Source organism: Stegodyphus dumicola, chromosome 2 (assembly GCF_044657685.1).
Source record: "Stegodyphus dumicola isolate Sdum_Otavi_A_Nest chromosome 2, ASM4465768v1".
Classification (NCBI taxonomy): Eukaryota; Metazoa; Arthropoda; class Arachnida; order Araneae; family Eresidae; genus Stegodyphus; species Stegodyphus dumicola.
The window spans coordinates 42,123,726-42,147,189 of NC_140769.1; the positions used below are offsets into that span (position 1 = coordinate 42,123,726).

Here is a 23,464-nt window from a genome sequence, read left to right on the forward strand (position 1 = left end):
ACATAGTTTTAATAGACTACACAATATAACGTGATGCAAAATGATTTTTTTATCTAAAACTAATATTGCTTATTTGTTTGATTACAGCAGAGTATGCGATGGTTTGGTTCGGTTTTGATGTCTTTGTGGGGGACGTCCTAAGGCGAGCGCCTGAAATCGGACTGTGGTTTGAACTACCAGTGTTCAGAGACTTTACTGGTCGGCCATTGGTGAGCAGTATGTGATGATTACCTGCTTAAGGGAAGGGCGCAGGGATTTTTAAATAAACTGGATCACAAATATATTACACAGGAAACCTAAGAAATCGTCCACGAAGTCAACACTTTTGGCTGATTTTGAATTCAGTTCGAACTATCATTCTTCAGCTGTCATATTTTTTGGCTCCCAGTAAACCAGAAGTATTAAATATAAAAAATTAATTTTTGTTGTTTGAGTTCAGAAACTTAATTTTAAGAAAATAAAACAGATCTATTAACTAGATTATGAATTTGGTATTCTGAAAGTGAAAATGCATTTTAGTGTTATGAAGGAAAAGTAAAATCACTCTGCACTTGCAAATTTTACTACTTTAATTAGCTTTTTAAGAACTCATAACAGCATTATTTCGAGTCATTTTGGACTTCCTTTCCTATTGCAACGAATTATGTACACATACAGATGATTTTGGTGCAAATGGATTTGAAACTGCTTATGCATAATGTAGCATGAAAGTATAAAGGAGCGAAGCTTGCTGGAGAAGAAAGAATACAGGAGCAGATCTATTTAACAAAGTAAATACGTATCTCAGTAATTTGGGAGATATCGCCAAGCTGGCAACGGTTTCGGTGATTAAGTTTTGTCGCCAAAAGTCGCCAGACTTAGCTACCATATCTTGGTCAGGCCCTGAATTACCGTAATAGGTATTGTAATTGAACAAATATAATTGATCACTATATCAGCTGTAAACTTAATTCGACCCTCATATTGCCTTCCAGTAATTTCAAGAAGCAGAAAGTACTAGCAATATCTCGGTGGCCGAGTGAAAAATATATAAGGCCGGAGTTAGCATCTGCTCTCAGTAGTAGTTGTTGTTAGCTGTTAGCTCAGCGTGAGTTTCAAATACTACCTCCGGTTTAGCTTTGCTTTGCATTGCATTCCGTTTAACGTTCATAGTAGTTTGAAGTGTAATTACTGATCGCTGTCAGTGATATTGTGAAGAGTTGTAAAATTGTTTTTATGGAAAGTTACAGAACTGTGAATTGTTTCGTTTGATAAAATAAATTTAATCAACTTTTCATTGGACCTGTGTGATTTCAATCTATTATGCATTTAGTCTATTAATCTATTATTCAATCTATCTACTTAAAATTATCAGTTATCAGTTAAACTTTATAAAAAACGCTTAATTTATTAATGTCCTTTGTTAATTAACTATATAAATTTAAAATTCTATTAAACTTTTTAAGTTGCATTAATTTTCTACTCATTTTTAATTTAAGTTTCCTTCTTATTTTCTCAGTAAAAATTTATTAGATCGTTCAAATATATGAAATGTAGAAGTAAAATAATTCTCTTTTCTTCTTGCGCTCTGTGATCTTTATACGAACATGCACTTACAACTTTGAAAACGCATTTGTGCGATGTTATCGTCATGCGATGATTTGTAGGTACTTTATTTTTCACTCCGATATTTTCGAAGACGATGTTTTTAAACTGCGAAGTTTCTGAACCCTTTATTTTTGACCACGATATTTTGTACCACGATGTTTTAAAACTGTGATGTTTTCTCTTTGCGATATTTCCTCCCACGATGTTTCGTACTCCGACATTCTCTCCTTGCGTTGTTATATCCGCGGCGTTTTGGTCCGCGATGTTTTTGCCGCGGCGTTTTCGGCCGGCAACGTTCGATGGGCATGGGTGTCTGAGAAAATTAGGCAAACAACACGAAATCAGTCATTAACATAATGTGAAATATGATTTCAACATCACAGCAAAATGTTTCGGTCATTGTTAGGCCTTACTGCCAACCAATATGTTATTACTTATTATAATTAATATATTATTGCTTATTTAGATTGATACAAACTATGAAAAGGGAAGCCTTCTACTCAGAATTCTTCTGTTTGCTTCAAGCCACTCTTTTACACCCATAAATATGAAGTTAACTTCTAAATCTTACGTATATACTATAAACAGTAATGCTCTCCATATTTTTATCATCTTGCTTAGAGGAGTCTAGGGTGCTGTTTTCTAAGCCTATGGGATTATTCTATGTTTAAAAGAGAATTTTTGTTTTCTTAAAACACATTTCAGTCTCACGAAGACTTAACGGACCAAATATTGTTACCTGTATCGATTGCGTAACAATAATTGTAGCCTTTTATTGAATAAAAATTGTGAAGTTATTTCCGCATTATTTCATAAGTAATTACAGACAACTTTATTTAAAAGTAATTTGAGATTGCATCATGTGCTATGCTTTTTACTTCCTTGTACGAAGTAAAAAGGAAGTATTGTAATCGCGAAAAGATTCAGGCAGCATATTTCAACGAAAATATCCATTTTGATGAGTGCAATTTAACGATGCTTGACATCTGTACGTAAGGTCAGAATAAAAGACTCTTTTCCTCCAAAAAAAAATTGCAAAACTGCTTTAAAATGATTTCTGAGGAGAATTTTTCGTGGCGTCTGTATGAACGTACATACGTACGTACGTATCTCCCATAACTCAAAAACGAGTAGCCTCATAACGTTGAAATTTTGTATATGGAACTGCTATAACATGTAGATGTGCACCTACTATTTTGGTTGCAGCAGGTCAGGTCAGGTCGTAACATTAGCCTTTAAGTTCCGTACTATTGAAAGTGCATTACTTGAGCTGTTTATAGATATCCATTTAAGGCTTTGAATATTGGTGAAGTATTTATCCATTTAGGGCGTATATGAGTAAAAAAGTGAAATTTTTGAATTGTGAATTTGGCGGAAAAGTAAGCGGAGGTAGCACTATCTAGGTGCGAGAAAGTTAACCACAGAAGGATGTTTATCTTCCAGTCGTAGTATAGATCACATGGGCCTATTCCATGATGTTAATTGGTCAATGAAAAAGAGCTGTAGTATTCATATTTTGCGCATTTTTTAGATAATTAAAGCCTATATACAGGTACAGATGCATTTAAGTTGAGTAATGTAGAGTATAATACTTGAAATAAATAATAGTTTTGAAAACTGATGCATAACAGATAAAAAAGAATTTAATAACTTGGATATATAGGTGTGTCCTCCTGGACCAATAGTAATGCTTGTAACATAGGAACATTTTCTTGATTAAATAGGTGGTTTAATTAATGCTTCTAAGTTCAAAAGTTCAAGTTCATAAGTTGAAGCAAAAGTTAATCTGAGTAATAAAATTAAAACGAATATATACAAATGAATATATACAACTTTACCAACGTACATTATGATGGATGGTACGTGGTCGCTTATATGGTTGATCTATTGTAAAATTGTAGTTTCCTATATTTTGAATAATGGTTGAAGGATGAGTAGCAAGGTTTTTCATAAAATTTATGTACAGATTTTAGGATCTCTTCATCAATTGTTGTAATATTGAGGTCATGGTGGAGAACAGAATTTCGAACGAACCAAGGTGTTCCAGTCATGATTCTAATAATTTTATTTTGTAATACTTGTAGGGGTTTCCTATTATTCTTCGCAGCAGCCGCCCAAACTGGGGAGCCATACAACATAACTGGGCGAATGAGTTGAAGATAAATTATACGTTTAGTTTGGAGACTAAGTTTTGAATGCTTATTTATAATGGCGTAAACACTTATATATGCTTTTCTGGTATTTTAACAGATACAGGAGAGATGTTCTTTGAAGTTGAATTTTGCGTCAAGATTGATGCCTAGATATTTGACAGTGTTGGATCTGGAAACAGGGCTATTATTGAATTGAAGAGGATCACAGATAGGACTTTTATTGCTGCGTTTGAAGATAATATTGATACTTTTTCTTGCATTTATTTTTACTTTCCGTTTTTGCAGCCAGTCTTGCATATTGTTAACTGCTTTTTGAAGTTTATGTTGATCATGTTTGAAATTGATAGATATGGAAAAAATTGCAGTATCATCTGCATATTGTGCTATTTCTGAACCAGGATAATTTGGAAAATCATTAACGTAAATTAAGTAAAGGTAAGGAGCCAAATTTCCTCCTTGAGGGACCCCAGCTGTAATTTTTCTTCTAGTAGAGTAGTCGGAGTTGATTCTGACTTGAAAAAACCTATTTGACAGGTAGTTATGAAAAGGTATGATAATTTCAGTGGGAAAATTGTAATATATAAGCTTATAAATTAATCCAGTGTGCCAGACTTTATCGAATGCCTTTTCCACATCGAGGAAAAGAGCGGCAACAGTTTCTTTTTTGTTGAAAGCTTCCCCTATCTTTTCCACGATGCGGGAGACCTGATGGATGGTAGAGTATTTCTTGCGAAAACCAAATTGATAGGGAGATATGATGTTTTTATCTTGCGCATATTGATAAAGCCTCTTTTGAATTATTTTCTCAAATATTTTGGAAATTGAAGGAAGTAGAGAGATTGGTCTATAGCTAGCAGTATATTTACTTTCTTTTCCTGGTTTTTTAATAACAATAATTGTTGCAATCTTCCAGGTCTATGGAATGTAGTTATTTCGCAGACATGCGTTGAAGAGATTAACAAGATAAATAACTGCTTTTTTAGGTAGGTTTTTTTTATGGCATTATTGGTAATATTATCATAGCCACAGGCATTCTTTGGATCCAGAGATTTGATGATTTGATTGACTTCAGTGGGACTGGTAGGGGTATTGGCTTTACTCCTATTGGAATGAATGAAATTTTTGACATGTTCTTCAATATTAATATCAGAAGGGTGTGGGAGGTTGTTTATCTGAAATTGCTCCTCAAAAGCATCAGCAAAGGTATTTGCAATATCAGCAGGATGATGAATAGATTTGTTGTTGTGCTCTATAGGCCCTATTTTATTATTGGGATTTCTGAGTTTTCTGGCAAGTTTCCATACAGAATGGTCAGTATGAGAAAGATTTTCTACATAACTGTTCCATCTGTCTTGCTTGTGATCTGCACAGAGCTTCTGTGCACGATAATAGGCGCGTTTATAATTTAATGTTGTCTCTGGGATATCTGGTTCTCAGCTCTATTTTCCTGAGCCTATTTTTATTCTTAATTTCTTCTTTAATGTAATGAGGAAGCGAATAATCTTTTTTCTCAGTATTTAAAGTAGCTTTATTTATGGCTTCAATGATTTTAGCATTAAATTTATCAGTGGCTTCTTCAATTAAATTGGTGGTGGTCATTTTAGTCGTAGCTGAGTATTATTATCAAGAAGATATTTAAAATCCACCCAACTGACTTTGGTGGGGTTTGGTTGCAGCAAACGTATATAAATATATTTATATATATATCCACTCTGTTACCCGGCTCAGTGATCTCAGTTTCTTTACTCTTATATGTTTGTAAATTATGCATTTTTTGCTTTAAAAATGATTGAATTATGTTATTCTTATCTTTTGGTTAAGGTTTTTACGCCTTTAGTAAATCTGCAAACAATATTTGTACAACTATCAACAATTTAAAAGCTGTTTAAGTGAAGTTAAGACTAATGTTTAAATAACATGGCGGACATATTTGTTTACATTTGAAACAGCAGTATAGTAGATTCGTTGCCAATCTAGAGAGACTAAGCTTTGCAACAACAAAGATAACGCCTTCATTTATTATTGCGAATTAAATCATGCTTAATCCATTCTGGAATTTTTTCGACGAAATAAGTGTGTAAGATTTACTTCCTAATTTTCAATACAGATATTTTGAGTTTTTATGTATTTTTGCCTTGTCACGAATTGAGTACTAAATTAATTGATTGAGAAATAATAAATCATCTGTGAAAGAAACTGTTTCTTTTTTTTTTTTTTTTTTTTTTTTTGCTTAATTTATCTTACACAACGTTCTAGATTTATTATAGTATGTGAATAGAATATGTGGCAACGACTAGTATTTTTCAAATGATATAAATTTAAATATTCATCAAACGGAGGTGATGGTTTAAGTACATTTAAGTTTTGAATTAAGTTGAATGTAATTTATTTTAATCTATGGTTTATGCAGTTCGGATTACTCATCTGATTTCTAACCATTCAAAATATTATTCGATTGCCTGAAATTATAATATTATTAGGTGTTTCAACAAAAACGCCAGATTTAATATGCCCCCTAAAATACTTTAATTTTAGAAAGTAGAACATTTTTTTACATGCCTAAATAAGGGAAATGCTCCGATTAAAGAAGGTTGAATTTGATTTGACTTGTCAAAACTGGTATTTTATCTCTTTCGGTTCTTTTCGCCGCTTCATCGCAACGTTGTGTGGTTGACGTGGTAGTTGACGTGGAGGTTTGTGCAAAGAAACATCAAGTTTTGATTGTGAAAACTCATTACAAGAATGGACAATGTTTACATCATTAGGAAGTTTTGCACAATCTTTGAACGTGAAAATGCATCTAATAAAACAAGAGTTAACACATTGACAAAGAAATCTGAGGGCTCAGGTTCAACTGCAGACTTAAATCCCACACGCTTGGTCCACCCAGTCTGTTGAAAACATCGCTAGTGTGCGTGACAGTGTTATCAGAAGTCCCAAATAATCTGAACATCTAATCTAAGGCTAGGAAGATTAACAGCGAAAGAAAGAGGAAATTCAGCAGTGAAGAACATTATTTTTCATTATTAAATCGGAACATTTACCTTTGGTACATACGCAAAAATGTATTTCATTAAAAAACATGAAGTACTTTGGTGTGCATATTAAATTAGGCGCTTTTGTCGGGACACACATTGTATCTTAAATCCCCAAGAAGTTATTAGACATTTAAGAAGCTTCTGCACTAAGGAGAAATTTTTAATTCTTGTGTTTCCTTCTTAGAAATTGATTATATCAACAGTATCCATAGTAATCCTTTTTATGCTGTTGGGTATATGACATTATAAACAGTAGTGCTTTTCGTATATCTAAGAAAAAGAAATATGTCATATTTTATTTTAAGAATGAATAGTGAGTTATCAATAAAGTATGTCTGTTAATTAGCCACTAAATTCAAAAACTAATTATGGTAAGTATTTCTGGATTCTTTTTCCATTTCCTATTACTACCCTAGAGTGCAAAACTTAAGCAACTTTTCTGATTTGGGTTGTAACTCCGCAAAATATCAGTTACGAGGCATGAAATTCATGCAAAAGAGGCACAGCGTAGTATTTAAAGGAGGAAGAATGTATCACAGCAAAAACAAAATTGGACGCACATAGTACGGATTAAATATAAAAAGACTTTATTGGCAGAACAGCGTTGGCACAAAAGACTTTGCGAGAAAGAACAGCAAACCAAAGAGCCTTAGTCAGCAATATGATTTTTCCTAACTGCAATGATTGTGCTGCACCTTCTGTCGATATTCAATACCAGATTATATAACAGTTCATGAGGTAAGTGCTTTATTCTTCAAACAGCACCTCTTTCAGTTTCTAGTGCTCCCTGGAAGGTGAGATCGTGCCACCAGGAGCATGTTTAAGTATACCAGTCACATTCAGTGAGATTTAAATCATTAGCACACTGGTAGCACACTGGCCAATCCATTATTTTCATATCTTTACTTTTCAGAAGCTCTTCAACAGCATGAATCGTATGTGGCCGTGAATTGTCATCCATAAAAACAAAGTCAAGATCAGTGGCACCCTGGAAAATGAGCGCGTAGAGAAGGATATCTTCATCACAGTAACGATCTCCGGGAATTGAACTTCTCTGGAAAATATCTGTCTGTTCACCATTATGCCTCCCCATGCCACTCTTCGTATCAACTAACATCGAGAATCCTTTGTCTGGCTAAAACGATTCGCATCGCTAAAGAGGACGTGATTTCATTGATGAAATGTCCAGTATTTGTGTTGTCTGCATCATTGTAAACGATGCTATCAGTGGTATTCAGCGTTCAGGACTGCGGGTTAATATGCCACTTTTATGAATTATCTGGCCACATTAAAAGGACACATGTACTCCGGTTGTCGTGAGCAACTGCTGAGCAATATTGCCCCATGTCTCGTTTCAATCTCATTTACCCTGTAAGACTATGCATCCATACCGTTGTTTTCCGTGGCCGACGACCATCAACCTTTCTTTCAACTATACCTGTCGTTTGGAAGGTTTTCCAAGCACGTGAAATAACACTTTTATCAGTTCCAAATTCTTATGCGACACAATGGTGAATGGTGGATGTGGCACTCAACCGATTAACCACAGTGGTAGAGGAATGGTGCCCATATCTCCCGTCACTCACGCACTCACTTTTGTGCGACAGACGTCAAACTACGCATCTCTTTTTAAGCTTGCCAGTTCTTCTACCTCATGTAAAGGAGTCCCTGTAGCCATACTGCTTGTACAATCTCCCTTTCGCTTGCAGAAGAATGCCTGGAAGTATGCCTTCCTTTCTTGACCGGAAAACCTGCAATGAACGCTTTCACTCCTAGCGTTTTGCATGCCTTGACGTACCTCTGATGTCGTGGTTCTGATATTTGCATATGCATCACCTTTATACTGAGTTAATTTTTTACTGAACTTATCGCAAAAGCTCTTTTCAAAACTTTCATGGTTGTATGTTGAAAAATGAATTTGTTGCTTAAGTTTTGCACACTAGTGTACATAAGCAATAGTGGTATTTGAATTAGGTCAATCCGGTCAGTTTGATTTTTACTATAATTTCGATGTATTATTCGAGTATTTGATTTCAGTCCCGGAAATTTATTTTCAGAGAAATATTTTAGTGAGACTTTTCCTTTGCGATTGTAATGATATTTTCACATATTTCGACTGTGTAAAGAGGGAATGTTAAAATTTTCTTTCCTGTTTTTATATTTTATCATTACTGTCTTATAATTATAATGTGACGTTATTAGGTTTTTAAGCAAACAGTTTATTCACAGTATATTTTAAAAATTGCAAAACGAAATATAGCAAATCTATATTTAGTAAAGTACTCAATACCAGCTTATAAATGATCGGTTAACAGTTTACTTTATCTTAGTTAATTAACCTAATTATAACCTATACAATTTCAAGTTTTTGTTAGAAAGTAAATTGCTTTTTAGATTTCTGAAGTCAAACATGGCGAATATTAATGAGATGTATGAATGTTTCAATTCAGATTTAAAAATGTCACATTTTTTGTGTTTTGCTTTTTACAGGATCTCCTGGATTTAAAGGCGATAAAGGAGACCGGGGAGATCGAGGATTACCAGGGGAACCTGGATCTAGAGGTCCACAAGGATTCCCTGGGATCCCAGGACCTATTGGTCCAAAAGGTGAATAAAATATTTTTGAAAAACTCCTTGTTAACAGATACATAATATTTATAATGACATCCGGAACGAGTAATGTATTTACTGTACTTGCGTGTTTTTTAATTTCAATTATATTTTTGCAAAGTATTATTTCATTATATCTGTTGCCTCTAAAATTAGATATGTAGGAAACTAGGTTTTTCACTGTATGTATTTATGAGTTATAGTTATTAAAAATTTAACATTAAGAATTGGCGAAGGCGTTTGCTATTTTTCATCTTTCTTGCTTCCAAAAATATCCTAATGCCTCTACAAGTCATGGGAATGCACTCGTGCTGACAAAGTAAGCAACAAAGAAGAGATGCGAATACAAAAATTGGTATTAAACCATACAATTGCATATGATGTAGAGGTTGCAAAATGTGCATTTAATTAGATAGTTATGAAGGACTACGCCAATAGAAAAACATTAAAATGTTCATTGTTCAAGAGAATTCTGAATTTCTAGGTTCATATAATGTAGAGTTCTACAATGCTTTTCTCACTTGATACATTCAAGTTACATTATTTCATATCTTGGTATTTGATTGACTCTCTTTTAAAACTGCGAAATAATATGGTTTCTCCGCTTTTTTTTTCTGTTTTTTAACCATATTGTTTTGCATCATAATAGTTTTAGAATTATAAAATTTTCTGCTTGTTTGTCTCTTTACTTTTCGCATCAAAGAAATTTACTTAAGTATATTTGAAATATATGAAGAGTAAGACTACCAATTCAGTCAGGCTCTTGTTATAATTTTATTTGTTACGTAAATTTATGAATTTCTTCAATAGGTATATGTATACGTAAACATGTATATATATTACGTGAATACGTATATATATTAAATGCTTTCAAATATGAGAATATGATTTTTAAGTACTTTCACTATTGCTATTAGGTGAATATGGAAAGCCAGGAATAGATGGATTGGACGGTCGTGATGGCATACCAGGCGAACCCGGACTGGATGGAGTTCCAGGAAGAGATGGCATCGATGGTATACCCGGAAGAGATGGCATTCCTGGTATTCCAGGTACACCAGGAAAACCGGGCACTAATGGTACCGATGGTAAGAATTTTAAAACAGTAGTAGATAATTGTTAAAAGTACAATATCTGTGAATTTTTTCTGTTGAAACAAAGGAAAATGAACATACAACCACAGAGTACCAAGGCATACGCATTCAAACCGCACGCACACACCTGTATATATACTTACATACAGCGCAAGGAAATAAATTACTTGATCAAAACCATTCACTTTTTTTAGTCCTTTACGAGGGTAATTCCTAATGGGAATCTTCCACGCAGTAAGAAATTTAGTATGGCCAACATTTGTTTGCTTGCGAGAATACACCATTTCTGATAATACCTTAAATTATACCAAAATTTTTTTATAAAATGTTTGTTAATTTTCTATATCCAAATATAATTACGTTTGAATAAAATAAGGCAAAGAAACCACCTTGTATTTGGCGTAGATTTTATTTAAGATTCTATCGATTATAAGATTAGCAAAGCGACAACATCCTATCGGTTATGTTTATTAGAGAATTTTTCAGAAATCAGTCTATTTTATAGATGCATGAAACTAATAAATTGAATGTACTGTCACTTTAGTTCGGTATTATTAAGTAAATAAATATAAGAACGCTGAATCAAATTATGAAAAGCTGTTGTTATGATATTCAGAACCTAAAAATTATTCTTTATTATTCATTATTAGCTTTGTGCAATAAAGTTTGAGGTAAAAGTGTCTAGATAGACCTACATAAGGAAGATACATAAGGACATCTAGATAGACCTACATATATCATAAGGAAGCCTTATCCACAGATACTACTGTACGATTACTTAGATTTTTCGTTTTGACATTTTTTTTAAATTACAGTGATTAAATTATCATTAAAAAACCTGCAACATATATGCTGTATTCCTTCATATTTTTAAATTGTATAAGCAATACCAATTTTAACCATAGAAACTTAGAAACCATAGAAAGTCTCTAGAGTAGCAAATTAGCAATCACGCCATGACTATTCTGTTACAGAGTATATAGTCTGTGAGAGAATAAAAATTCTTTCTCTAATGACATAAATTATGTACGTGTTCGTAAAATAGTTGAGAAAAATATTATAAAATATCTACATTAGAATAAAATGATTACGTTGAGAAGTATAAGTTTTCCAGTTCGCGAGGTTAGTTAGTGCTGTGGTAACATGATGTCAAGACTATAGACGTTTCTAACATCAGCTATTTTTCTGCATATTTTAAATTTTCTTTTTACTGGCTTGAATAGTGCAATAAATACGATATTCACACATCAAATTTATTTAGTTATTTCATTAAAGATGTATACATGGCAATTTATACTAAGCATATCAGTTTTCTTTTTATGATTTCTTGCGTTTATCGATGCTTCTCTTGTGTGTCAGCAAATTGGACAGCTGTTAGAATCAATAAAATAAGTATTAAAAACTGAGCATTAACAAATTATTTTTGTTAATGCTCATGTTGTTCGTTGTTGTCTGGACCTGTTTCCTTTTTTAAAGTTTTATTTATTTTAGACACTCATTTTCGCCATGCTTTTGAGAATGTGACACATTTTATCACATTTCTGTGGAGAAAATTAGTGTAAGTAATTCTCTCCATATGATATATGTGATGAATGTATTAACAGCTCACTTACAAGGTGTTACTTTTAAATGTACTGGTTTTTAAATTGCGATAAAATTGTTAATCGGATTTTTGAATCCTTTAATTTTATTCTTAATACAGAAGCAATATATGTTTGGATTTTCGTATGCTATCGAATATTTCAGGTGAATAAAATTACTATTTTGATACTGAATCACCTCAGTTTTAAGTTTATGTTAGATAGCTGAATATGACAAAGCACGCTTGGGCTCCCTACCTAAAGAGAGCTCTTATGGAGGATTGCCTTTATGGAGGACCATTTTAAATAAAACTGATTCGTATTCATGTTGCACATGAGTAAAATCATGATACTTCACCATGAAAGCCCGTTTTCTGAATTCGAATCCAGGTTCAACGGCCAACATTCAGAGGTCCTCACCATTCAGCCACGTGTGGAACCCCATTTCTTTAAAGAAAATTGTTTGAATCGTTATCGACTTTTGATTAACAAATCATCATCCACAGATAATTTTCGCAGAGATAGCAAAAATAAGATTTTCATTTGTATATATTTCTAGTGAAAAGCTGAACCAAAATTTCCACTTACGTGAGGTATGATTTTGCATCTTTTAAATTCTTTTCCCTAGCAGCTTGAATAGTGCAAGAAAAACGATATTAGCACATAAAACTTATTAAGTGATCCCACCAAACCTGTATACATTACTAAGCATATCAGTTTCCTTTATATGATTTCCTGCGTTTAGCGATGCTTCATTTTAGTTTCAACTAATTCGACAGCGATTAGGATGAATAAAATAAATATATCTATTTTTTTAATTTCAGAATCAACAAATTATTTTTATTCAAAATTCTGAATCTGTTTCCTTCTTAAAAGTTTTGTTTACTTTAGCCATTATTTTTCGTTAAGTTTTTAAGAATGTGGCACATGTTTATAACATTTCTATGGCGAGAATTAGAGTGAATAATTTTTCTCCGTATAATATATGCATTAAACAGCTCACTTACTTGTAAAATAAAGAAGCAAGATTTCCATGAAAGATAAAAATAACCTGGATTTTCCAGATCAGCAGTTTTACCTACTTGTTTCAACTATAATGGAGAAGTTAAGCTAAAAACGCGAAAACATGTTTATATCAAACATTTCTGTCATCAAGACAGATTTTAATTTCTGTGTTGAAAGAAAAATTCCAGTTATTCATTCACAGAAGCAGACATATTATTGCTCCATCTTATAAATTAACTAATCATGAATTCAAATACAACACATCTCTAAATCTCTCTAAAGAACTACAATATAGGTATTATATCTATGCACTTTAATAGTATTCTTAAGAAAATCTTCTGATGTTTTACTAATAGTTTATTGTGCTTTCAGACTGTTAAAATAGAACAATAAAACTTTGAGGGTAAACTAAAATCGCTGCAAGAGGGTACCATTTGTAATTTGAGAAATGACATCTTAGGCAAAATTATACATACGTATTCGAGAGGAACAGTGATTAGACGAAACGTTTCAGAAATAAGCAGCTTTAATTACAGCACTATTTAAAATGTTGAATATTCATTCCAAATTTAAAGCAGCAACATTAGGGTACAAGAAGCGCTTTTCAGTGGGTGTGTTAATTTTACTGTTGAAAGAGCTTAAAAACATAGCTAATGAGAACAAAGGTTTCTTTAGAATTCAGTATATAATAATAATAGAGCTGATTTTTGTTAAAATATGCAAACATTTTTAAAGTAATATTTCTTCTTGAAACATTATTAACTTTCAAGATGATAAATATAATACATTGCCGTTAAAATTATTTAATATAATTATGATGTAATTATTGAAATGTTTTATTAGCTATCGGCGCAAAGATCGGAATTCTATAATTTTTAAACCCATGTCTTGAATAGAGGTTTAATTTTGACACTGGGAATAACTTTATAAAAGCGCATTGCATGGTTTTCAACACAAACGTATAACTGCATTTTCTTCTAATTTTGAGTAACAAGGCAAATGTGTGGATGATTTTTCTTAATGAATAAAAAATGAAAATGTCACGAATGGCAATACCAGTTAATTCAATTAATATGTATATTTCATGAATTATTTTTTCCTCACAATTGCAGCCTAGTTTTAGTTTTCGGTTATTAAAAAAATCAATCAAAGATTGAAAGAAACAAAAATATCCAATTTTCCACTGGTATTGACAATCAATTTCAGTCTGAATTTCAATTTCCGCGGGCTAATAAAAGAATAAAAACCGTGGTAAAGTAATCAGGCATTTTGGAGATAAGTGAATTAAATTTTAACAAACATTGTGAATTAAATTTTAACAATAAAGGCAAAAAAAGATATGCTCTCATAATATATCAAATTATGTTTTTATATTTTCAAGTTCTTGAATATTAGGAGGAAGACTTATGATCTTAGCCAAAAGGATTGCATGTAGATTTTATGTTGATTAAAATCAACGCGGCTAAATTTCAGCTATTTTGTGATACTAAGTAAAACATTTGAACTGCATGGTATAAAATATATTTAAATATAAAATATTCTTGTAATCTTTGATTTTATCTCACATCTGAAAATTTGAATAACCTCTAAAGTTTTGCACATATATTCGATAACATTTTTAGATCTCAGATTGAATTTTTGATTTTTGGACCTATTTCATTATGATAATTTTAGCATTCGCTTCTTGTAATCTGAGCTTGTTTCCAGTAAGTTATTTTAGAATTCACCGGTCATGTATTTTTGGAACATTAGATACATATTGAGTACACTAATGTAAACAGGGAAACTTTTATTTAAAAGATGCAAATATGTTTATAAATTCTAATATTTCATTATTTCTTCAAGTATTCTGACGAATTTCCGACCTCAGAACTTAGACTCGTCGAAAGTATTTAGTAAAAATATCGTAATTTTATGGTAATTTTTATGCTTGAACGGTTAGTCTCTTTCGAAACTGCAGATAAATCTGACTGCACTGACTTCATCACTGTTACCTTTATAGGAAATTACGCGTTGAGAAATGTTATGGCTTTAAATATTGTTTCTTATTTAAAAACGAGAATGGCATAAATTTATAAATTCTTCTAACTATTCTTAATTTTTGGTCGTATGCATCCATACGTACATCAAAATAAAGCGTAAGTTCTTCAAATTTCATTTACAAATTTAGTTTTAAATTGTTATTATTTCTGAATGCCATAATTCTACAATGAAAACGTAAATATGATAAAATCCAGTCATACAAGTCCAAATGTCAAGTACTTATCACTAGCTGCATTTTACTTCTGCCGTCTATGAAGAATCTATTAGAATTATGGGAACCAAGAATTGAGAAGAATCAATTATGCCTTTACTGGGTTTGACTGCAGATTTTCTTATTATTTGCTGCGTGTAGCACCACTTACCCCACGGAAGCACGCTCGAGGGAATGAGAAAATTCCTTGCATCCTACGTAGAAAAATCCTGGGAATTAGAGAACAGAGTTACTGATTTTGATCAATTTTAGTGCCTGTCATGGATTATATGTAACATCATTCTGAGGAAGTAATGGGAATAACTACAAAACAGACTGTGCTTGTTTTGGCGATTATTGGCTCTGTCCAATATTCATAATTTTTTTATAGATGATTACATGGATATGTTAATTACATGCATCTCTTTACTTCTCAAGTAAAGTTCTCTCATTCTTATCTTCAAGTTATCTTATGTTAACCACTTTGTAATCTTTATAATTATATCTTTAGCTATGAAATTTTTCAGCTTAACAGAAAAAAAAAAAAAAAAAAAAAAAAAAAAAAAAAGGAAAAAGGAAAAAGAACGCACAACGTAAGCAATTCAGATCTAAGTCTACGGAGCCAAATGAAAAATTTCAGTTCTACGCTCACAAAGCCACTTCGCCTACATTATTGAAACTATTCTTCCAGAAATCCCTGAGTTATTTAGCAACTGCTTTATATATATAACTGTCTTGAAACTTATGAAATACTTCTGGTTTTTATTTTTTTTCTATTGCATAAACTTAAAAAAAAAACAAAAAACAAAAAAAAACATTGTGCTATTTAATTTCATTGCATGAATTAATAAATGATTTAGTTAGATAATACTGGTTCGGATAGAAGAATTAAAATACCTGAAAAGAGACAAAAAACAGAGAGAATAAAATGCTATAAAATGCTTGTAGCGACATCAGGTATTTTTGTGGCAGCAGAAAAGATGAAAAATGAGCAACGCCTTCGCCGGGAATCGAACCACGGGCCTCTCGAATACGCGCCAGCATGCTGACCACTACACCCGAAGGCACGCTAAGAAGGCGGAAGAAATACCTTATAGGCTATGAAATTAAATTTATTTAACAAAACCAAAAATTTAATTTTCAAGAGTATTAATTAATAAAAAATGTTAAAACTATTTAATATATAACAGGTGTAACTTCTAGAGTATAAGACTTATTTAGAGCTAAAGACTTATTCTAGATCCTAAGACTTATATATGTAAGTGCATATTCAAATAAACTTATTTTCAAAGAAGAGAAAAATGTAGAGATTATTCATTTATTGCAAAGTAGAGTTTAAACTATCTTTAAGGAAACTCAGCTATATAAGTGAGTTTCGAAAAATATTTAATCTCAGTGGGAATGTAAAATTCAAACTCTAATTCCGAAAGTAAAATTTCGAAAAGTCTTTTCAGGCATTTTAGGAAAAGTCTGAAATTAGCCAAACAAACATCTCATTTTATGAGCGAGATAAAAGTGGAATCTCTTCCAGACAGTATGAACTTATTAAGCCAAGGACTGCAACATTTCTCAAGAGACAGACATTTCTTATTGCGTGGATCTCTGGGCATAAAGTAAAGCGACTCTCTAACTTCGAGGAGAATGAGTTCAGAACTCTTATTAGAAAACCTGAGTTTCCTGATCTTGGAAATTTTATTTTAACATCAATTCGTCTTTCAAATGTAAACATTTTAATGACTGCAAGAACCTTTGATTTGAATACTTAAAATATGTATTATACATAAGAATAAGCTGACACTTTAAAAGTGCAGAGAAGTATAGAAGAGAAAGGGAAAATTAACGTTTCCTTGCAAAGTAAGAAATTACAAGTTCAAACGAAACTTACACCATGATTAAGTACTCTACACTGTATTCGCATACGATATTAATAAGACATAAAAGTCGGAGGTAAGGAGTTTAGGTTAGGATAGGTTAAGTTATTTAAATGCGGCAAAACCATAAAGACTATCTTCCTAGAGGGAAAGATGCCTCCTTGAAGGACATTCTAAAGTAATCCGGTTCCTATTCATCATGAAATCCAAGAAAGCAAAACATGCAGCCATCCCCTTTGCCTTGGTTCGAAATGAAACTGGGTCGAACTACCAGTATTCAACGATCACCAACTCGTCCACTGGGGAGAGGTGAAGAAAATTATTTGAAAAATAAACTGTGACCTCTCGTCTAGATTATGGTTTCGTTTATTAAATTATTACAAAACACTCGAGAACTATCTTCCTAACAGAAGGGATGCCTTCGTGGAGAATTTCTGAGGAAAACTGTCTCGTATACACGTTACATATGAGAAAAACCACGAAAACGCCCATGCAGCCAGCCCGTTCGCCGGGATTCGTAACCCGAACGAACTACCGATATTAAGCGACTTTATCGTTTGGCCCCTGGTGGGCCTCCCATTAAGAGTTGAATTCGACACAATCAGTGTGCTGAGCTGATACGTTAACCGTTTTATTACAAGACCTCGTAAGAAGAATGTCGCAATCATTTAAAAAAGCAATCAAATAGAATAAAAATGATGCCTGTTGAGCATTCAACTGACCATATTTCCTGTCAAGAGGAAGAACATGCAATTAATATGGCAGGAGCAAAATTTCGATATAAATTAGCCATCGAAATTTTCAAAAGAAATAGATAATTAAACTAAGATATTAAGTAGTTCTATGTTACTATAATTGCGAGATATCCGTTCACACTTGTACGCCTTCCTGGAGTTACTTAAAGTATAATGTATTTCTCCCGCCTTCTTATCATGCGTTCGTAGTGTAGTGATCAGCACGCTCGGCGTGTATTCGAGAAGCCCGTGGTTCGAGTTCCGGTGAAGGCGTTGCTCATTTTTCCTCTCGACTGCTTTCAACAAATACTTACTTTCTCTACAGTGGCGCCCGAACTAAAAGGTGGTGAATGATGATTCTTCACCACCAAGATTTATCGAGTGGGTCCCCTAAAACCCAGTCGCCCTTTAAAAGGGGGAATATATAAGGTATTTCTCCCGCCTTCTTAGCATTCCTTCGTAGTGTTGGGGTTAGCACACTCGGCGAGTATTCGAGAGGCCCGTGGTTCGAGTCCCGGCAAAGACATCGCTGATTTTTCATCTCCCCTGCTTTCAAAAAATACATATTGTCTCTACAAGAGTGCCAAATGCTTTTTAAGAGAAAGAAATGATTTTTAACACACTAACCATGTTATGAACCCAATTAATGTCGGTACTATGCGGAATCTCAAAATTTAGTTTGTAAGGATCTTAAGCTTTACTAACGTTTATTTTTATTTTAAATTTTTACTGTCACTTCTTATTTTCTACTTCCGGCCAGAATTAAAAGCTTTAACTTATTTAAGCAAATTTGTCTGGCGAACGCCAAGTACTTAAGTTGTGGCTTTTTGCCAAGCGAGAAGAGAGGAAGGAGTTAGTCGAAGCAGGCCGCTTGCCTTAGCAGTTTTACTCGGTTGCTGGTTGCCTTCCAGGCCAGAGATTTAATCCTCTTGATAATTTTAAACGTATTGTAGTGTTAACAGTTCTCTGTACTACATACGGCTTCCTGTTAATATACGGCCAATCTTCCACGTAGGCCCTTGTTTATTATTCTAAAGTTAAGTTAGAGTTTAGTTAATATTTTTATATTCTTACGTTCAGACCACAAGTAGTTGGTTCTCTGTATTCCGAAGTACGGAAATTATTGTAAAGAGTGAAAAATAAAGGGTTTCGTATACCCTTCCTGTGTATCTTGTCTACTTCCCACATTTATTGAACATAGCTTTAGTAAGCTCCTTGTTCCGAGTCAGGTTCTGGAATGTTCCCCAAGCAAGTAAGGCGGAACATTGAACCTGATGGTGGCGCCCAACGAAGAAGAATAACCATGGCCGAGTTTCAAGAAGAACCTGTGCTGCCTGCAGAAACTGCTCAGAATCCAGAAATGCCAGCTGCCGCCCTGGAAGGATTTGGTTACATCGTCCAGACCATGCGCGCTTCGATGAAACCAGAAGCAACATTAAATGTAAACTCACCGGTAACCAGTTTTTTGAAAAAACTAGATGACCACTTCATGATGTATCCCGTGCACGAGTTCCAGAAAGTTACCTTAGCTACCAGCGCTTTGAGGGGCCAAGCGCTTAATTGGTTCAAATGTACAGGCATAAGTCCCTTGGGTCAAGCAGGAAGTCCCACCTATACTTACGAAAATTTCAAGACTGCCCTAGTAAAAGCCTTCCCTGTGGTAAGGGATCGTGCGAAATTAGAAACGGAACTTTTTAGTATATATCAGCAAAGAATCGAAAATCTTTCCACCTTTATTTTAAGAAAAATTCACGTCTTCAAACTCTTGTATGGAAACCGTCCGGATCCTGAGATAATTCAAGTGATTTTGCCGAGGTTACTTCCCCAAGTGCAAGACATTATTGAATTAAGGAATCCGACTACACTGGAAAAGTTATTTGAGCAGGCAATCCAGTTTGAAAGTAGAAGAACGGCGGACATTGAAAGAAGACGCCAATATCAACAACAAAACCAATTTGGTGAGCCAAGAGCACAGCAAAGTCAAGCACACGGCTACGGAAGCAAAGCGAATCAGTGGGCAAGGAAGCCCGAGCATCCAAAAACAGCCGGCGAACGTCGACAGTTCAATAGCAATCCAGGAAAAAAGTCTCAAGGCCAGTGGAAAAAGAAGGAAAGTGTGAAGTTCCTTCCCCTGTGAAAGACGAAGAACGGAAGTGAATTACCCCGGAAAAACCAGTCGAGGCAGGCTGGTGGGGGGGGGAAGAAAGACTGGACGGAGAGGGCACTGGGAGTTGGACCGGCGAGCATGCCGTGTGAGAACGTAGAGAAAGGAAATATGTTTTAATTTCTTTTGCGCGCCTTGTATATATATATTGTATATAGTTTATTTTACAGTGTATTCGTTGTATGGTATATCAATAGTGCAGTTTGTGAAATAAATTAGTGAAGAAAATGTCAAAGTGGACAAGTGTTATTTTCCCACTATGGTAAGTTTACACAGAAGAACCCACCTCGTGTTTGAACGAGCGCGAGGCATGACAAATGGCGCATCGCTACAGGATAGTGGGAAAAATGAAATCACCAAAAATACGAAGGAAGTAAGATCGTAAAAGGTGATTTGAGTGAACGTGGTTTAAATGAAGGAAATAAGTCACGAAAGCAAGGAAGATGACAAAAGATGGTCATGAAAGACGGAAAGTGGCACGCGTAAGCCTACACGTGCAAATAAACGAAAGGGTGTATGAAACCTCGTCGTGTGAAAAGTGATCATCAGTATTTCCGTGGTGATATTATTTAGTGAAATGTTCGTGCAGTGTTGAAACAGTGGATGGTGAAAAGTGATCATCAGTATTACCGTGGTGATATTATTAATTGAAATGTTCGTGCAGTGTTGAAACAGTGGATGGTAAAAGTGATCATCCGTATTACCGTGGTGATATTATTAATTGAAATGTTCGTGCAGTGTTGAAACAGTGGATGGTAAAAGTGATCATCAGTATTACCGTGGTGATATTATTAAGTGAAGTGTTATGCAAAGCGATGAGGAAATTCTACAGAATTGAGCACAACTCGTCATTTTCTACTATCGGGATCAAAGGTAAGTCCCTCTTAATTTCTTGGGAAGCACAATATATAATTGAAGAGAGCTCCCTCCCTATAATTACTATAGTAACGGAGAAAATTAAAATTGTGTTAATGTCGGTTAATAACATGATGAGAATGCCAGGCGTTAAAGCTAGTAGACACTTAGAAAGTATATTTTATATGCAAATAAGAATTATGATTAATTCCGTTATTAAGGAGATAATGTATGCTAAATGAATGTTAAAATAGTTCAAAAATATGTCAGCAGAAATTTCGAAACATTTAATTGTGTGCTCATGTTACTAATTAAGGTAGAAATTATCTATTTTTGTTGTTGCCGTGTTTTGGCAAAATGTTTTAGTCATTAAAGTTAATAGGTTGAGTAAAAATTAATTAGTTTAAGGATTTGAGAACAATAAGTAAATGTTTGTTTCATTTCCAGAATATGTAAGGTATTACGGCGTAAGGCCAAAGTATTCAGAACTATTTTTTTTGTACTAATTCAAAAGCTAATATAATTTTTGGTATTTATGTGTTAACAATATATGGTGAAATATATGTTAATAGTAATATGAGAAAGGTATTGATGATTGTGTTCACTAATGATAATGTTTGCTAAATGAATAATGGTAGTATTCAGTAGTAGTGAAATATGTATGTTTGCCTGTAAAATTAAGTGTTATTTATGTGTTGTATTGGTAAAGCTGTAAAAAGAAATACTAGAAGTTAATATGGGTCCTAAAAGGAGAAATAGGGTGTCAGAAGAATCTGATGAAATTATTAAGAACATGCAGGCTCAAATTAAGTTAAAAGAAATGGAGCTGCAGCTAGAAAGGTGTAAGTTAGAGGCAGATGCGGCTAAAGACCGATTAAAAGAGATGGAATTTCGGGAAAGACAATTAGAGAGAGAACACGAGATAAAAATTAAAGAATTAGAAATTCAGAGTAGGAAAATAGATAAAGGAGGAAATAAATCGGGCTCAGAGGATGAAGGGGTTTCAGATGCTGAGAGCAAGGGAAATGATTTCTTGAAACATTTAAAAATAATGAAAGGAGTTATGATTGACCCGCCATCTAAAGCTGAGGAATGGCCGTTCTTTTTCCATCATGCGGAAATGATGTTTAATCTCTATAAAATTCCTGAAGAACATAAGGGAAAAATTATTTTGCAGAGTTTAAAAACTAAAGTTAAAAGTTTGATTTCAACTCTGGGTGAAAGGGATTTGGATAATTATATTAAGATTAAAGATACAGTATTAAAAGAATTCCAGATTACCCCATTGCAACATAAAAAGAATTTAGAAAAATGTGTAAAAAGATATGAGGAAACGTATACTCAGCACATAGCGAGGGTTGAGGCAGCACTTGGTTTCTACTTAGAATCCAGAAAAGTTAAGACTTTTGATAAATTAAGAGAACTATTGATTGTCGATCAAGTAAAAGATCAATTACCCGCAAATGTTAAGGCGCATATACTGTTAAAAGAGGTAGAAAACTGGTTATCTCCGTCAGAGCTTGCAAATGATTTGGATAATTACGTTGCAGCAATGCCTAGAAATTACAATACGAGTGCTCAGGAAGTAAATAAAGTGGGACCAAAACAGGAACCGATAAGACAAGGGGCAAAATTAGGACGACCAAATAAGAGTAAGGGGAATTTCAGTTCTGATTACAGGGTTGAAAAGGAGAAGTACAAAGGGGTAAAAACTTTAGAACCTCAAGGAATGATGCTGGCAAATAAGAAAGTTCTAAAATGTTTTCAGTGTCAGGGTGAAGGACACATAAAGCGTTTTTGTCCAGCGATAAACCTGATAGCGAAACCCAAGAGAGGAAGCGAAAAAGAGGATACGGATGAGGTGGAAGCAAAGGGATTAAATAAAATATGCGTAGGGTTGAAGTTAGCTAACTATGCAGAAGAAATTCCGTTAACTAGGGCAAGTGGGGAATTACCTAGGATAGAACTGCAGATAGGCAACGCTAGATTCAAAGGAGTGATTGATAGCGGAGCAGAAGTTACTGTAATCCGGAAATCGGTAGTTCCACAGAAATATTTGGAGTCTGGAGGGAAGGTATGGTTACAACCCGCCGTGGGACCCCAGGTAGAAGCCCAATTAGTTACAGTACCTATCAGTATCTGGTCAGGAGAAGAGGAGGTACAGCCTTATGTAAACGTTCATGCAGCAGTAGTGCATAATTTGAACGAGGAGGCGCTGGTGACACCTCGAGATTTTAGACTTCTCAGGGAACAAGGAGATATTTATTGGGGAGAAAATAAGGAAGAAAAACTAGTACTGGGAATTGGTCAGGTATCGAATAACTTGGACGGAAAGAAGTCGACAGAAATAGCCAGTCACGAGGTCGAAGGTGAAGCGGAAATAGCTCGTACTACACCGTTGGTAAGGAGTAAAGATGAGGGGGAAGTAGAAGTGGGAGGCAGTGAGCAAGTGTCAGCTGATAACCCACCCTTATCGCAAACTCAACGTTTTAGACAGGAGCAAGCGGAATGTATTTCGCTGAAAAGCGCGTTCATGGATG

General features: G+C 34.0%; 1 protein-coding gene across 2 annotated transcripts in view; it reads left to right on the forward strand.

Moving 5' to 3' along the window:
* The window catches only part of LOC118188864 (uncharacterized), a 695,340-nt gene that overhangs the window by 366,483 nt on the left and 305,393 nt on the right, over nucleotides 1–23,464 (forward strand). For both annotated transcript variants that reach the window (XM_085810627.1, XM_085810628.1), the window contains 2 exons: nucleotides 9,269–9,385; nucleotides 10,306–10,476. In XM_085810627.1, the coding sequence (XP_085666753.1) occupies nucleotides 9,269–9,385; nucleotides 10,306–10,476 (288 nt within the window). The remainder of the gene's footprint in view (nucleotides 1–9,268; nucleotides 9,386–10,305; nucleotides 10,477–23,464) is intronic.